At 38.2% G+C, this 17518-nt stretch overlaps 1 protein-coding gene across 4 annotated transcripts in view; it reads right to left on the minus strand.

Moving 5' to 3' along the window:
• Positions 1-9574: 9574 nt before the first annotated feature.
• Positions 9575-17518, minus strand: part of LOC105468609 (tripartite motif containing 34) — a 44120-nt gene continuing 36176 nt past the window's right edge. For 3 of the 4 annotated variants that reach the window (XM_071075200.1, XM_011718807.3, XM_011718808.3), the window contains 4 exons: positions 12786-12808; positions 11460-11560; positions 11129-11155; positions 9575-10829 (listed from right to left, as the gene is read on the minus strand). In XM_071075200.1, the coding sequence (XP_070931301.1) occupies positions 10264-10829; positions 11129-11155; positions 11460-11560; positions 12786-12808 (717 nt within the window). In that variant the 3' untranslated portion in view covers positions 9575-10263. Of the gene's footprint in view, positions 10830-11128; positions 11156-11459; positions 11561-11640; positions 11801-11926; positions 12809-17518 lie in introns of those variants that run through there. The other variant, XR_011610894.1, reaches the window with a different exon arrangement.

Genomic DNA, 17518 nt, shown 5'->3' on the forward strand with positions numbered 1-17518 from the left:
TGAGAACAGTGATATACCATAATGGAATCTCTGGGACACAGCAAAGGTATTGTTAAAAGGGTAGTTTATAACACTCGATGCCCACATCAAAGAGTTAGAAAGATCTCAAATTAATAGCCTAATCTCACAACTAGAGGAATTAGAGAAACAAGAGCAAACTAACCCAAAGGTAGCAGAAGACAAGAAATAACTAAAATCAGAGCTGAACTAAAGGAAATTGAGATGTGAAAAACTGTACAAAAGATCAACAAATCCAGGAGTTGGGTTTTTGAAATAATTAGTAAGATAGATAAACCACTAGCTAGAATAATAAATGAGAAAAAAAGAGAAAATCTGAATAAATCCAATCAGAAATGACAAAGGGGATATTACCACGGACTATCACAGAAAAATTTAAAAACACTCAGGGACTACTATAAACACTTCTATGCACGCAAGCTAGAAAACTCAGAAGAAATGGATAAACTCATTGAAACACACAACCCCCCAAGATTGGACCAGGATGAAATTGAATCTCTGAGCAGACCAACAATGAGTTCTGACATTGAATTAATAATAAAAAACCTATAAACCAGAAAAATCCCAGGACAAGATGGATTCATAGCAGAATTCTACCTGATGTATAAGAAAGATCTGGTACCATTCCTACTGCAACCAATGTGAAAAATTGAAGAAGCACTCCTCTGTTACTCATTCTGTGAGGTAAACATCATCCTGATACTCGAACTTGGCAGACACACACACACACACAAACTTCAGGCCAATATCCCTGATGAACATAAATGCAAAAATCCTCAACAAAATACTGCAAACTGAATCCAGCAGCACCTCCAAAAGCTAATCCACCATGATCAAGTAGGCTTTATCCCTTGGATGCAAAGTTGGTTCAATACATGCAAATCAATAAATGTGATTCACCGCACAAAACCAAAGACAAAATCCACATAATAATCTCAATAGATGCAGAAAAGGCTCTTAATAAAATTCAACATCCTTTCATGTAAAAAGCCCTCAACAAGCTAGGCATTGAAGGAACACACTTTAAAATAATAAAAGCCAGTCATGACAGATGCACAGCCAACATCATACTGAATGGGCAAAAGGTGGAAGCATTTCTCTTGAAAATGAGTACAAGACATAGATGCTGTCTCTCACCATTCCTTTTCAAGTTCAACATAGTACTGGAAGTCTTAGCCAGACAAATCAGGTAAGAGAAAGAAATAAAAGGCATCCAAATAGAAGAGAGGAAGTCAATCGATATATTCCTTTTCACAGATGATAGGATTCCATATCTAGAAAACCACATAGTCTCTGTCCAAAGCTCTTTAATTTGACAAACAACTAAGGAAAGTCTCGGGATACAGAATCAATGTACAAAAATCATTCCTATACACCAACAACATCCAAGCTGAAAGCCAAATCGGGAATGCAATCCCATTCACAATAGCCACAAAAAGAAGAAAATACCTAGGAATACAGTTACACAGGGAGATGAAGGATCTCTACAATGAGAATTTAAAAACACTGCTCAAAGAAATCAGAGATTAACACAAACAAATGGAAAAACATTCCATGCTCATGGATTGGAAGAATCAATATTGCTAAAATGGCCATACTACCCAAAGCACTTTACAGATTCAGTGCTACTTCTATCAAATTTCACAGGACCAGAAAAAAACTATTCTAAAATTCATATGAAATCAAAAAAGAACCCAAATAGCCAAGGAATTAGAATGCAAAAAGAACAAACCTGGAAGCATCACATTACCTGACTTCAAACCACACTACAAGGTTACAGTAACCCAAACAGCATGGTACTGGTTTAAAAGCAGACATATAGACTGATGGAACAGAATACAGAGCCCAGAAATAATGCTGCAAGCCTGCAACCATTTGATCTTAAACCAAGTTGACAAAAGCAAGAAATGGAGAAAGGATCCCCTATTCAATAAATGGAGCTGAGAGACCTAGCTTGCCATATGCAGAAGATTGAAACTGGACTCCTTCCTTATATCATATACAAAATTCAACTCAAGATGGATTAAATAATTAAATATAAAACCTAAAACTTATAAAAACTCTGGAAGATTACCTAGGTAATACCATCCTGGACACAGGCGCTGGCAAAGATTTCATGACAAAGACGCCAAAACTAATTGCAGCAAAAACAAATGTTGACAAATGGGATCTAATTAAACTAAAGAGCCTCTGTACAGAAAAACAAAACAAAACAAAACAAAACAAAAAACAACCAACAACGACAACAGCAACAGCTAGACAACCTACAAAATGGGAGAAAATATTTGTAAATGATGCCCCTGACAAACAGTTAATATATAGGTTCTATAAGTAACTTCAATAAATTTACAAGCAGAAAACAAACAACCCTATTAAAATGTGGGCACAGAACGTGAACAGACACTTCGCAAAAGAAGACATACATGTGGCCAACAAGCATGTGAAAAAATGCTCAACATCACTCCTCATTAGAGAAACGAAAATCAAAACCACAATGAGATACCATCTCCCACCAGTCTAAATGGCTATTATTAAAAAGTCAAAAAATAATAGATGCTGGTGAGGTTGCAGAGAAAAGACAATGCTTACACACTACTGGTGGGCATGTAAATTAGTTCAGCCACTGTGGAAAGCAGTTTGGCAATTTCTCAAAGCACCCAAAGCAGAATTACCATTAGACCCAGCAATCCCATTATTGGGTATATACACAAAGGAATATAAATCATTCTACCATAAAGACACATGCACATGTACATTCATCACAGCACCATTCAAAATAGCAAATACATGGAAACAACCTAAATGGTCATCAGTGATAGACTAGATAAAGGAAATGTGGTACCTGTATACCATGGAATGCTGGATATTCTTACTTATAAGAGGAAGCAAAACATTGAGTAGATGTAGATACAAAGAAGGGAACAACAGACATCAGGGCCTACTTGAGGGTGGAGGTTTGGAGGAGGGTAAGAATTGAAAAACTACCTACTGGGTGCTATGCTTATTACCCAGGTGATGAAACAGTCTGTACACCAAATCCCAAAAACACACAGTTTACTTATATAACAAATCTGCACATGTACCCCTGAACCTAAAATAAAATTTTTAAAAACCTGCAGGGATCTTCTCAGTGAAATTTCCAGGGATCCAGTGGTGTGAGGTGTATGGAAATATCCCTTTTAAAGTGAAAAGGAAATTGTTGCATCTGGCCATGCCTACAACCAAAAGGGAGACACAATACCTAGTGAGCCTCTTTGGATTCTAGAGGCAACATGTTCCTCGTTTTGAGGTGTCACTCTCATCCATTTACTAAGTTACTTGAAAAGAGTAAGATTTGAGTGAGAGCCGGAATAAGATAATGCTGTGCAGTGGATACAGGCTGTTGCCAAATCTGCTCTGCCACTGGGACCATATGATCAAGCCAATACAATGGTGCTTGAAATGTCAGTGGCAGATAAGGAAGATTCTGGAGTATTTGGCAGGACCCTATAGGTGCTATCTTCTGTAGATACTTACTATCTTTTTCAAAAACAGCTTTTGGCTTTCTATTGAGCCTTGGGGGAGACTGAACACTGAACTATGGGCCACGAAGTTACTATGTGACCCTACCTGGCTGTTCCATGAAACAACAAATTTGGATGTGCGCAGCAGCACGCCAACAAAAAACAGAAGTGTTATCTATGTGATTGGCCATGAGCAAGCCCTAAAACAAAACACAAATCACACAAAGAAGTGGCTCAAATGTCCATGGTCTTCACTTCTGCTACACTATCTACTCTCACTCAACCTGCAGATACGGCCTTATGGAAAGTTATCTACAATCAGCTGATGAAGAAAGAAAAAACTCAGATCCAGTTTACAGATGGTTCTGTATGATATTAAGGCATCACCTGGAGGAGACAGCTACAGTACTAAAGCTTTTTTCTGGGATATCCCTGAAGTACCATGGTGAAGGAAAGCCCTCCCAATGGGCAGAACTTTAAAAAGTAGTGCAACAAATTGTTCATATTGCTTAGAAAGAGAAGTAGCCAGATGTATGATTATATACTGAATCATGGGCAATGGCCAATGGTTTGAATAGATGGTGAAGGAATTGGAAAGCTACCTAGTTGCACACTGACTACAAACTGCTTCCATCATGGAAAAGTCAGCATTTTTTCCTCACTGGAATAGACAATTACTCTGGATACAGATTTGCCTTCCATACACACAATGTTTCTCCAAGAACTACCATCCTCAGACTTATAGAATGCCTTATTTACCAGCATAGTATTCCACACAGCATTGATTCCAATCAAGGAACTCACTTCATAGGAAATAGAGTGTAGCAAAGGGCCCATGTTTATGGAAGTTACTGAACTTGCTATGCTGCCCATCATCCTGAGCAACTGACTTGATAGAAAAATGGCCCTTATAAGACAAATTAAAAGCACCAGTTAAGTGGCAATATCTTCCAGGATTGGAGTAAAGTTCTTTAGGAGGCCGTATATCCTCTAAATCAGAGTCCAACATATGGTGTTATTTTTCTCATAACTAGGATTCATGGGTCTATAAATCAAGGGGTGAGTAGGAGTGAGATACCACTTGCTACTATTCCTACTGCTCCACTAGCAAATTTTGCCTTTTACTTCTACAACATTATGCTCTGCTGGCTTAGCGATCTTAGTTCCAAAAGGAAGAATGCTTTCACCAGCAGACATGACAATGATTTCATTGAACTAGAAGTTAAGACAGCTGCCCAGCCACTTTGAGTGCTCATGCCTCTGAACCAACAGGCAAAGACAGGAATTACTGTGCTTGCTAGGATGTAACCCTGACTATCAAGGATACTTAGAACAACTACTCCACAATGTAGGCTAAGAAAATGTATGTCTGGAGATCCCTTAGGGTATCTCTTAGTATTATTGTGCCCTGTGATTACAGTCAATAAAAAGAGACAACAACTCAGCTCAGGCAAGATGACAAATGCCCAAGCCCTTCAGAAATGAAAGTTTGGGTCACTCCATCAGGTAAAAATCGTTATCACTCGAGGTGCTTGCTGAGAGCAAAGAGAATATGCAATGGTTAGTGGAAGAAGGTGTACTCTGAATAGATATTGGTAACATTTTAAAGATAATCTGGTATAAGAAAACAGTGTGGTTGGTGTTACATAATAGACATCCTGAATTGCTGGTCCTCGTGGCTCCTTCGCTACTGAATATATTAAATTGCATTTCAGTGAAAACTGAGTAAAAATAGAGAGTTGGAAATCAAGTACAGATATGTATATGTTGATCTTAAGGAAAGGAATGAGGTCAGTTACAGTTTATATCTAAAATGAAGAGAGGGGCTTCAGAAACAAACACCTATACTTGTTTAGTACACTTGCTTGCTTATACTCTCAGCAAAAGCCACGTAAACTTCTTGAGGACAACTTTTTATTTATTTTTGATTCTTTGAATCCTGGCATAATACCTGACAAATAATTTTGCAAATTTGTTGAATAAATCAAAGAAACACTAATTATTTAAAAATTTAAATCACTTCATGGGGAGTCATATACGTTTGGATAAAAGTAATCGTAGGTATATTCTTTTCCTTATAAGCATGTCCCATCTGCAGATACCAAAAGCCTCTTCCACAAGGATGAAAGCTGTTTCTACTTTTTAGAGAACTTGACAGCCTCACATGACTCTACTGGGATGATTGCTCTGGGTCTTATGCTGATTTTTTTTTGGCTTTCACACTGGGCCTATCTCCATTCTCAGCACCTCAGGGACTGGGGGAAATGTGATGAAGCCTTGTATGTGAGGAGAAGCTGTTATTTCTTAATTTATGTTTTCTTTCTTCTTCCTAGAATGTGGATGGCATAATAAAGTGGTAAATGTGGGAGAACAGAGATTGTTCTTTTGTGTTGTGAGAAAAGATGTGTAGCCATTAGAATTGCCTGAGGTTCAATCAGAATAAAACATCTCCCAGGACAGGAAATTTAGATATAATATTATTGTAAATTTCTGGTAACAATTCAGGGTTTGAGTGTTCTAAAACTATTGAGAATAAATCTCATTCTATGGTATAAAATTTGGGTGGTGGAGAGTCACAGTGTGTGTGGATCAATAGTGGTATTAGGGATAAGGTGTTGCAGTATCAGACCCCTGTGACATCACCATTTCATTACCTCCATCTAGCTCTGATTTTGTATTTAATAGGTGTCTTGGCCAGGCGCGGTGGCTCACACCTGTAATCCCAGCACTTTGGGAGGCCGAGGCAGGTGGATCACGAGGTCAGGAGTTCAAAACCAGCCTGTCCAGCATAGTGAAATCCCCTCTCTACTAAAAATACAAAAATTAGCCGGGCATCATGGTGTGTACCTGTAATCCTAGCTACTCAGGAGGCTGAGGCAGGAGAATTGTTGGAACCCGGGAGGTGGAGGTTGCAGTGAGCCAAGCTCACACCACTGAACTCCAGCTTGGGTAACAGAGTGAGACTTTGTCTCAAAAAAAAAAAAAAAAAAAAAAAAAAAAAAAAGATATCTCATTTGCTATAAGAGAATTACATCTTTGTCTGCCAAGCACCCCAAATTGTTCATTTGGACAACTCCTATATATTTATATTTTTCTTGTGGGTATAGAAGAGAACAGATCCTTCCTTGTCGTTCTATTTAGATTTCAAAAAAGACATATGCATTTCTGGAATAATATTTTTTTCTTGGTGTAAACAATTGATTCATCTCAGTCAGATACTTTACAAGAGTATGAAAAGGTGACATCTTTGTGTCTAGAATTGTATACCTACCTGACAATATAGAGCTTTTCTAAACACAGGAAATTCAGACCACTATTAGTTTGGTATTCATAAAATCTCCTTTGCCAAATATTGGTAATTTTTCCCAAAAGCTTGGAACCTCAGAGCACTTCTCTGGTGGAAATAGGCTTTGAAGGTCTTAGGCCTCTCCAGGCAGGATTCCTCTCTTGGTATGTCTCAAACACCCAGGAGCCAGGTTCTGCAACCTCACTTTCTAACCATCTTTCTGGTAACCCACATTCATAGCAATGATGTTTCCACACATTAAATCTTTTTTGAAGGCATCAAATTCTTTTTGTTTTATAATCCATTATTTTTTCATGTCCTATGAGCTCAAGAAGGCAGAGAGGGAGAGATTAATTATTTCATTTTGGAAGAAATAAACAGTGCTTCTGAGAGTTTAAAACTGTCCCATTGTCATACAGAGAGTAAGGGAGAAAGTGGACATGAGTACATTTTGTCTGGCTCTAGGGTCAAGAGTCTGCCCTCTCCCTTCTCAGGGAACAGAGTTCAAGTACATCAATGGGATGAAATGATAAGAAATCAGTGGTGTCCGAGGGTTACAAAGTCAGAGGTTCGGGAGTCAATTTTATTTTCATTCATGGGAGTGAGAATTTGACTTAAGCTAAAAAACGTTTCCCAAAGAATAAAGGGAAGTGTGTTGAGCTTCTCGTCTAAGAGGAATGCTTCAACTGTGAAAGGTGAGAAGAGCTAGAACAACTAGGTCTGCAGTAGTCTAGTGGTGGCAGGTGCTAGATAGGGAAGAGAGCAGTTTCTAGGTGTAGATGGAAGAGATAAGGAAGGAAGGACATTGTGTGCTGATGATGTGGTCATATTTGATGGGGAATAGCCAAGAGACTGTTTCATGCTATTATTCACAAATTCATTGCCCTACCATAGTGCCCTCCTCTTCCTCTATTCTGGAGAAAAAAATTGACATCAGTGCGGACTCCTTTGCATATAGTCAATGTTATGAATTTTTATCATTTCTGAGTGGACATCCAGTGCTACTGTGGTAAGATGATATTTCCAGATAAGCTGTGCCTCTGGTTGGAATTCTGGGAAGAAACATGAGGGTGGTTGGTGTATTTGTGGATATGTGTGTGTGTGTGTATATGTATATTTATAAAATATACATGTATATTAAAATGTATACATTTATATGTATTATACATATATGATCTATATGTATTATACATATGTATTTATATGCATTATATATTTATATAATTATAAATTACACATATATTATAAATACATACACATATTAACATACATATGTTTTTTTATATATATATACATACATATTTTTTTTTTTACCAGAAGACTAGGTTTGATGAAGAGAGCAGTTGTCAGATCTGGGTAAAAGTCCCATCATCAGGGCAAAGAACAGGTGGGAATGTATCTAGAGAATCAACATACAATGAGTAAAAGTGAAGTTTTTCCTAGACTTGACCCTCATCAAGTCTCCTCTGTCCCCACTCTCTTCTGAAGAAGGGAAGGTAGGGCTGTCTTTTTTTCTCCCTGATTGTAGAACTGACCCAAAACATTAGACCTTTAAAAGTACTCTCATTCTATGCACTTGAACACATATAATTTTATAATTTTTACACCATTTTATTATTCTGGTTCTATGAAATTTTCTGCTTCTTCCTGATTGTAAGGTTGTTAATTTTAACCTATTCATTTTACAGAGATTTAAAACTTAGCATTGAATTGTATAACAATGTTTCATAATTTTCTGGTGATCTACAACAAACCACTTTTTTCACACTTTTTTTTTTTTTTGAGACGGAGTTTTGCTCTTGTTGCCCAAGCTGGGGTACAGTGGTGCAATCTCGGCTCACTGTAATCACCACCTCCCAGGTTCAAGCGATTCTCATGCCTCAGCCTCCCGAGTAGCTGGGATTACAGGGGTTCACCACCACCTCCAGCTAATTTTTGTATTTTTAGTAGAGACAGGGTTTTGCCATTTTGGCCAGGCTGGTCTTGAACTCCTGACCTCAGGTAACCCTCTCATCTCGGCCTCCCAAAGTGCTGGCTGGGATCCCAAAGTGCTGGCTGGGATTACCGGCACGAGCCAAGGTGCCCAGCCTATCACACTTTTTTACTGTTGTACTAACTTAATTTTTTTTTGTCAAATACGATCACTTTTCTATTCTAACATTAGCAGGAGCAAGAACATCACTGGCAGGGGTGGGAACAATAGGGAGAGAGGATGAAGTGCCATACTCTTAAATAACCAGATCTCCCATGAACTCACAGCAAGAATGTATTAATTACCATGGGTGCTAGGCCCTCCATGATCCAATCACCTCCCACCAGGCCCCACATCCAACATTGGGGATTACATTTCAACATGAGATTTGGGCAGGACAAAAATCCCAACTATATCAAGGATTATAGTTAACATTGTATTGTACACTGGGAATTTACTAAGAAAGTAGATTTTAAATGCATTTACCACCACCACCCCCCCCCACACACAGTAACTATATGATATAGTGGATGTATTAATTTACTTGGCTGTAGTAATCACTTTACCATGAAATTGTATATCAAAACATAATAGTATATATATCTTAAATATGTACAATTAAAAAGAAAAAGAACAGTCCTACTCTCAGTATAAAAAGTTCTATAAAACAAAACTAAAATTGGAGTGGTCTTGACAGTGGAGTCTGGGAACTTGAAAAATGAGACTTCAGTAAAATCAACTACTATTCCTCTGAAGGTCACAAAACTATTGCACAGGACATTACCACAGCTCACACTTTTTAGTAATCATGAGAGCAAATATTTATTATGTTCCAGACACTAAATTAGTGCATTACATTCAGAGACACTTAGTTTTACACAACGATTTTAATAGTTAAGTACTTTCTTAAATCCCAATTTATATTTCAGGAAAAAGAAACTGAGAAAGTATTCATCGTGATTAGAAAACAAGAGACAGGGTTAGAGCTCAAATACTCTGGACATAAAATCTTCACTCTGAATACACATATTGCTTGTATTTTCCTCTCCTTAATTCCTTGATGTATCTGGGATATCCTGAGCAAAACACTGACATACCCTCCAAGAACCTTTAGTTGATGTTGGTGGTGGTCATCAGGGTGGTTCCTATGGACTACCTAGGTAGCATGGATGGTGGCTAACAGGCTTTGGGCCTCTTCACATCAGTGGTAAAGCAAAATACGGACAAATGGGAAGGCAAGGATGTTATACCAATACTACTGTGTCTTTAGGAGGGATTAGGTAACTTTCTCGAAAATATGAAAAAGAGTAAATGAATAAATAAGCATCTCTCATAACTCAAGCCAAATATACTGTACATCTCAAAGATGAGTAGAAGTTCTAAAGAAGGGAAACCACAAGGAAGCAATGGTCTGAATGTTGCAGATGAGTCAGTTGCAGGAGATAAGTCAAGACAAAGAGTTGTAGGTGAAGAAATGAGAAAATTCAAGAGCTTGGTGGGCATAGCGTCATGGGAGCTGGACAGTTCCAAGGATTGAAATATGGATAAACAGGCTGAGAAAAGCAACATTTAGAGAACTTGTAAATGAGGGAGCCATGGCTTGTGACATTGAAAAATGAGACTATACCTGCTTCATAGTCTAGGAAAACCCCAACACGGCAGGGAGGCACAGCCATGGAGAGAGTCAAAACCTCAGGATCAGAGGACAAAGACTCCTCAAAGGCACTATACTTACATTTATTCTGTAACCCTATAACCCAGTAGCCAAATAAAGGTCTGTATTTGGAGTAAACATTTTGATGATTTGCACATCTTCTAACAACATACTTTATATTGCGGGAACATGTTCTACAATATACTCCCAAGATCCAGGCAGTTTTCTTGGACACATCCACTTCCCAGTAATGTTTCCCAGAGGAGAAATATTGGGATCCCAAGACACCATAATTATAACACTGAAAAGGCCAAATTGGCACAGATATCACTTGTCTCTGATCTTCTGAAAGGACAAGATTCAAATTTAGGTTGACTGAATTCAGTGTGACATCCGCTGCAAGAAAAAAAAAATGTGTATATATATGAATATAATCATCTATGTGATATATATGACTAGGTGACAGATATGGAGTAGTTTATCTAGTGACATTGTGATGAAGGAACTTGAGAGGTGACTGAAAAACTTGCATTGATGAATTGTGGGAGGGGTAAAACACTGGAGAAATGCATTAGGCAAATGTTTTGGGAGGTGCTAAGAATGCATGAGGCTAAGATCAGAAGATATCATTGAAACCATAAACTTCTGGAAGGTAAATGGAACACAGTTATTTAAAGACGGTAACTTTTTCTTACCCCAGTAGCATCGGACAGCTGTCAGTTCTGAAATAATAAAAGATTCAGTGATGGTGATTAGAAACAAAGGAGTAAGCACTGATACCTATATATTCTTTGGAGTAGGGACAGGGGAAGGGAATACCGTGAAGCTGTGAGCTAGTGAATTAAAAGATAAACCAAAGACCTAGCCACTTTTCCTTACATATAAATGTATCCTCTTCATCACAGAATATTGCTTTTTTTCTGACCTCCCTCCTCTCTCTGTCCTCAATTTTAAGTTATCCCACCTAGACAGTTTATTACCTGACACCACAACAATCCCACATCCACAGTCTATGCTTCTCCTCACCTCTAAACATTTGCAGCATCCTACTCAGATCTGGAGCACGGAATACAGTCTTCAGTTTCTTGGAAACCTTTTTTGGCTTTTTCAGCCTCCAGATCTCACTCCTAGGAATGATAAAAATTGTCTGACCCCCACATCTTTCATCCTGCGTCCATCCCTCCCACATCACTGGTTTCATCTCCTTCACATCACTGATGCACTTGAATCCTTCTCCCTTAGCCTGAGGAGGGGGAGAAGGGAGAGCCTGACCCTGGATCCAGAAGAAATGTGACTGTGTCTACTTTCCCTCTTATCCTCTGGGTGGCCTTGGGAAGGTCTTCATTTTTTGAAAGTACAGTTTCTTCCTTAAAAATAAAATAATTAAACCCTCCTTTGATCTCTAATGGAAATAATAAAAAATTGGATAAAACAATGCATAGGAAAATACTTTGCTACCTGTAGAAATGGTAAGTGATATGTGGAAAACTCACTGCATCTCAGTGGGTCTTCTGGGAGGGGCCAGAGATGTAATATTCTGCGCTGTAGATCCTGACTGTGATGTGGGGCTCTGTAGGGAAATCCTGTGAGCCTGTGCCCTAGTTCAAAGCCTGAACTCCAGTGGGATGGCCCACATTTGAGATTTCGGATTCTCTGGGAAACATGAACACTTGGCAAAGGAGAAGTTATGACCACCTAAGTAAAAATGTTAGAATTTTATCTGTTTGTAAGAAACTTGATGTTTCCAAGTAGGTTGGCAATGGTAAACATAAGGAACAAGGACTACACTTTTCCGTAGGAGCTTCTAAAGTGTGTGAACAGGCAGAGATCAATTATCGTCATCAGAGTCAAAGCTACCATCCTGAGGCTCGAGTCTGCTTTTGGAAATCTAAAGAGAACCTTGCATAATGATCTGGTACCTTCTATTTCTAAGTAAGCAAAGTAAATATAAAGGAGCTGTCTCCATGCCCTATTTTAGGATTTGACAAGGCCCTCCATGTGATATGACAAACACATATAAAATAAAAGATCCAGGGCTGGATGCAGGGACAGAGGATGAATTAAACAAGTGAAGTCACAGAAGTCTGACAGTAAAAGCTCTCATCCTTAATATCCTTTCTGGCTGTAGCTCTGAACTTCAATCACTGAATTTACTACTATAGGATTGAGTCCATTCTCAGTAGTTATGGAACTCTCAAATACTCATCTGGGACCAGCAATTTAAGATAAAGTTACATCTAAATTTTACTGCTCTGGGAGATTTTTTTGTTCTGATTGACCACCAAATAACTCTAATAGCTACAAACACTTCTTTATAACTCACAAGCACCACTCCTGGCCACCCATACGCACCATTTCATGATTCCACTCATGTCCTAGAAAGAAAAGAGAAAACATGAGTCAAAGTGTATAAAGACTAGCGTAAGGCTAATGAAAGAAAGAACCATAGAAAAAAAATGGAAAAATCAGAAGTGAGTTATATGAAAATGTCAACAAAATTGGCAAACGTTTAGCTAGACACACCAAGAAAAAAAAATCGGGAATGAAAGATGGGATATTACTACTGACCTTATGGAAATTAAAAGAATTATAAAAATGATGAACAACTGTATGCCAACAAATTAGATAATCGAAATGAAATAGACAAATTCCTAAAAATACAGAAACTATCAATATTGATTAAAGAACACATAGAAAATATGAATAGGCCTAAAACATGTTAAGATATTAAGTTGGAAATCAAAGACTTCCTACAGAGAAAAGGCCTTACCCAGATGGCTTCACTGGAGAATTCTGCTAAAGGTTTAAAAAGAAATAATATCAAAACTTCATAAATTATTTCAAAAATATAGAAGAGCAGGGAACACTTCCTAATTCACTACATGAGGCTCATCCTACCCTGATAAAAGAACCCTGATAAAAGAACCAAAGACATCACAAGAAAAGAAAACCATAGGCCAATATCTCTTATGAATATAAATATAAAATTCTTCAACAAAAATATAAGAAAATCAAATCTGGCAATCCAGCAAAAAGATTATACCTGATGGTCAAGTAGAATTTATCCCAGAAATGCAAGGTTGGTTCAACATAAAAAAATCAATTGATGTAATATACCATATTAATAAAATAAAGGATAAAAACCACATGATGATCTCAATAGACATGAAAAAAAAAAAAAGCATTCAGCAAAATTCAGCACACTTTCATTAAAAAAAAAAAAAAAAAACAGGAATGGTAACAAACTTGGAATAGAAGACAGGTCCCTCAGCCTGATGAAACACATCTATGAAAAACCTACAGCTAACATCATACTTTGTGGTGAAAAACTGAATGCTTTTTCCCAAAGATCAGAAAAGACAAGGATGTCTGCTCTCACTGCTTCTATTTAACATGGTATTGGAGGTTCTAGTCAGGGCAGTTAGTCACAGAAAAGAAATAAAAGGCTCTATGTTGGCAATTAGATAGAATGAATAAGATTTAGTATTTGATACCACAACAGGGTGACTATAGTCAAAAATAATTTATTATGCATTTAAAATAATTAAAATAGTATAATCTGAATGTTGGTAACACAAAGAAATGATAAATGCTTGATGTGATGGATATACCTCATTTACCCTGATGGACTGATGTAATTATTATGCATTGTATACACCTTTGCCAAAATCTATGTACCCCATAAATATATATACTTATTAAGTACCAATAAAAACTAATTTTTAAAAAAGCATCTATATTGGAAAGAAAGTAGTAAATCTATCTCTTTTTACAGATGACATGGTTTTACGTACAGACAGAAAAGTCCTGCTCTATCCACCACCTATACGTAACCTCTTCCAATCTTTTTTTTTTTTTTTTTTTTTTTGAGATGGAGTCTCACTCTGTCACCCAGGCTGGAGTGCAGTAGTGCGACCTTGGCTTACTGCAACCTCCACCTCCCCGGTTCAAGTGATTCTCCTGCCTCAGCCTCCCAAGTACCTGGGACTACAGGCACATGCCACCACGCCCAGTTAATTTTTTGTATTTTTAGTAGAGATGGGGTTTCACCATGTTAGCCAGGATGGTCTTGATCTCCTGACCTCATGACCCACCCACCTCAGTCTCCCAAAGTGCTGGGATTACAGGTGTGAGCCACCGCGCCCAGCCTCTAATCTTAATTTTAGCTCATATATAGGTGCTGCTTTTTGTCAGCCTTTACATATCTAATCATTGTCTTTTATCTGTAATCATGTTTCTATAATACTGTGGCAGGTCAGGTTTCCATCAGCAACCAGAACAATCAGTTTCCCTTATCCCTTTACTATAATTTTGATGAATGCATAAGTTAAACATTAAAGAATTGGAAAAGCTGGTGCCTGAGTACCAGGGCTGAAATGCGAAAGCAAACCCTTTAAAGACCCTGCCTGGGTTTTCTCATACCCTAAAGTCTGATCGAATAATAAAAGCATTCTTACACATACACCTTGTACCAGGGCCCATTTAAGATTAAGAAACTTTCCAAGATTCTAGAGAAAACTCTCTAGACCTCAAACCCTAGTTAAAGATAGATATAAATTGAATAAAACACTCCTGCTTGTAGGTGCACTCCCACACGAAGGCATAGAGCTTAAAATGTATATAAGCTCCAGAAAAAAATCTTGTAACTCTGAGTTGGTCTGATAAGTTACTCCAACTTTCTCCCTGTAACCAGTTGAAAAAATAAACCCCCTTCTTTTCCAAGTCTGTCTGCCTCTCATTATTAGACCATGAGAAAAAGCAGCTAGACTTCATTCTGTATAGGTACAATACTACATTCCACAAAGAAGAAAAAACGGGCACTAGTAACTAAGAATATCTAAAACATAAGCTATTCACCAACCATGCTTCCTTTCTTATGCCCTATCGTCAAAATGGTATCAATATTCACTCAGTCCCTGTCCCAGACACTAAAACATTTTATCAAGGCAGTCCATCCTTAATTTCTGTTAGTCATCTGCATTCCCCCATCATCACCACTAGGGGTTACTTTGTTTTGAGCAAGATGTACCAATATATTTGGCCTTACCCTTTCATGACACCAGCTGCTGTACAACCAAATAAATGGGTTTGCTCTCTTTATTAGTATAGTTTTGTTGTTCAACAACTAAAATTGCCTTAACTGGAAAGAAAGTAAGGGTTGTGGCCAGAGAGGTATTACTTTAGTCACAGATGGCTCTGGAAGCTCAAACCTCTGTCAAAATTCTGGCCTCTCTGTGCCTATTAATTCTCATTTCTTCCCTATATTTTGACTGTATTCTCAGATTTTAATTGATAGCAACTTGAATCTTTTTATTTGAATTATCTTCACTGGTATTATTTTCTGCTACAAGGGACAACTTCTCTTCACTGTAATGATAGTACAATTTTGTCACCCACAAGCATTCAGGATTGGGTCAGATGCCCAACTTAAAATAACCACAGTGGCCGGGCGCGGTGGCTCATGCCTGTAATCCCAGCACTTTGGGAGGCCGAGGCGGGCGGATCACGAGGTCAGGAGATCAAGACCATCCTGGCTAACACGGTGAAACCCCATCTCTACTAAAAATACAAAAAATTAGCCGGGCATGGTGGTGGGTGCCTGTAGTCCCACCTACTTGGGAGGCTGAGGCAGGAGAATGGCGTGAACCCGGGAGGCGGAGCTTGCAGTGAGCAGAGATCGCGCCACTGCACTCCAGCCTGGGCGACAAAGCAAGACTCCGTCTCAAAATAATAATAATAATAATAATAATAATAAATTATCACAGTGTGGCTGGTAGGGACGTAAGGGTTGGATACACTGATTTACACATAATTAACTCATTCATCCTCGATAGTGCTGATTTTCTCAGGTCTAAACAAGTACAAGCATAGAAATAGACATGCTAGTCTTTCTTTCAAGAGTAATTCCAGGTGTTGTTACCAGAAAAACGGGGAATGGATATTGACAAGACAAAAATAATGAGTACCATGAAGCCCAAACCCTAGCATTGTGCAATAGACCCTGATAAGAAACTGTACACGTGCCCCTGAATCTAAAATTTTAAAAAATCTGGCCGGGCGCGGTGGCTCAAGCCTGTAATCCCAGCACTTTGGGAGGCCGAGACGGGCGGATCACGAGGTCAGGAGATCGAGACCATCCTGGCTAACACGGTGAAACCCCGTCTCTACTAAAAAATACAAAAAACTAGCCGGGCGAGGTGGCGGGCGCCTGTAGTCCCAGCTACTCGGGAGGCTGAGGCAGGAGAATGGTCTAAACCCGGGAGGCGGAGCTTGCAGTGAGCTGAGATCCGGCCACTGCACCCCAGCCTGGGCGACAGAGCAAGACTCTGTCTCAAAAAAAAAAAAAAAAAAAAAAAAAAAAAAAATTTTTTTAAATCTGAAAAAAAGTTTTAAAAATAATAATAACTGCCATCTTCATTCCCTCATTTAGCTACCTACCATTCCATTCTTTCAAAAATAAAAATGGTCAAATATAATAAAACTATTACGGAAAGCATTAAAAATCAAAGTATCTCTTTTATAAGGGAAATAACCTAAAAATCTCATTTAACTTTTGCATCAATTTTCAAGTTTAGCATCTTTCTGTCTAGATCATTCTTCGGCAGTAAGTGTTGAATGTAGCTCTTATGCAAAGAACATCAGTCCCTCCAGGAAACAAACAATGGATATATGATAACACCATCCATCCCAGTCACTGTCATAAGAATCCATATAGAAAGAAAGCTGTTACAGGAACTCTCAGGAGACAGGACTGTGGAGGGGAAATACCACAAATACAACAGCATACATCTTAACATATTGAGAGGAATAGCCAAAGTCCCTACTCAGATAAAAGAATAAGTTCCTTAGTTTTCCATTTGCCATTCTTTGAAGCTAACATCTAGATGTGAAATGTTAATCCCACAGCATTTATAGTTTTTGATCTACCAATAATTTTTAAATTCCAAGTGACTAAATAGCAACTAAGACTGACTTAAATAGGACAAATGCGTGGACAAATGACATAAACACAGTGTTCTTTTGTGAAGGTGGCGATTCAAAGGGTTGTGAAGAGCTTAAGGAAGAACCGTAAAAAAGGGCCTACA

The sequence above is a fragment of the Macaca nemestrina genome, chromosome 12, assembly GCF_043159975.1.
Source record: "Macaca nemestrina isolate mMacNem1 chromosome 12, mMacNem.hap1, whole genome shotgun sequence".
Lineage (NCBI taxonomy): Eukaryota > Metazoa > Chordata > Mammalia > Primates > Cercopithecidae > Macaca > Macaca nemestrina.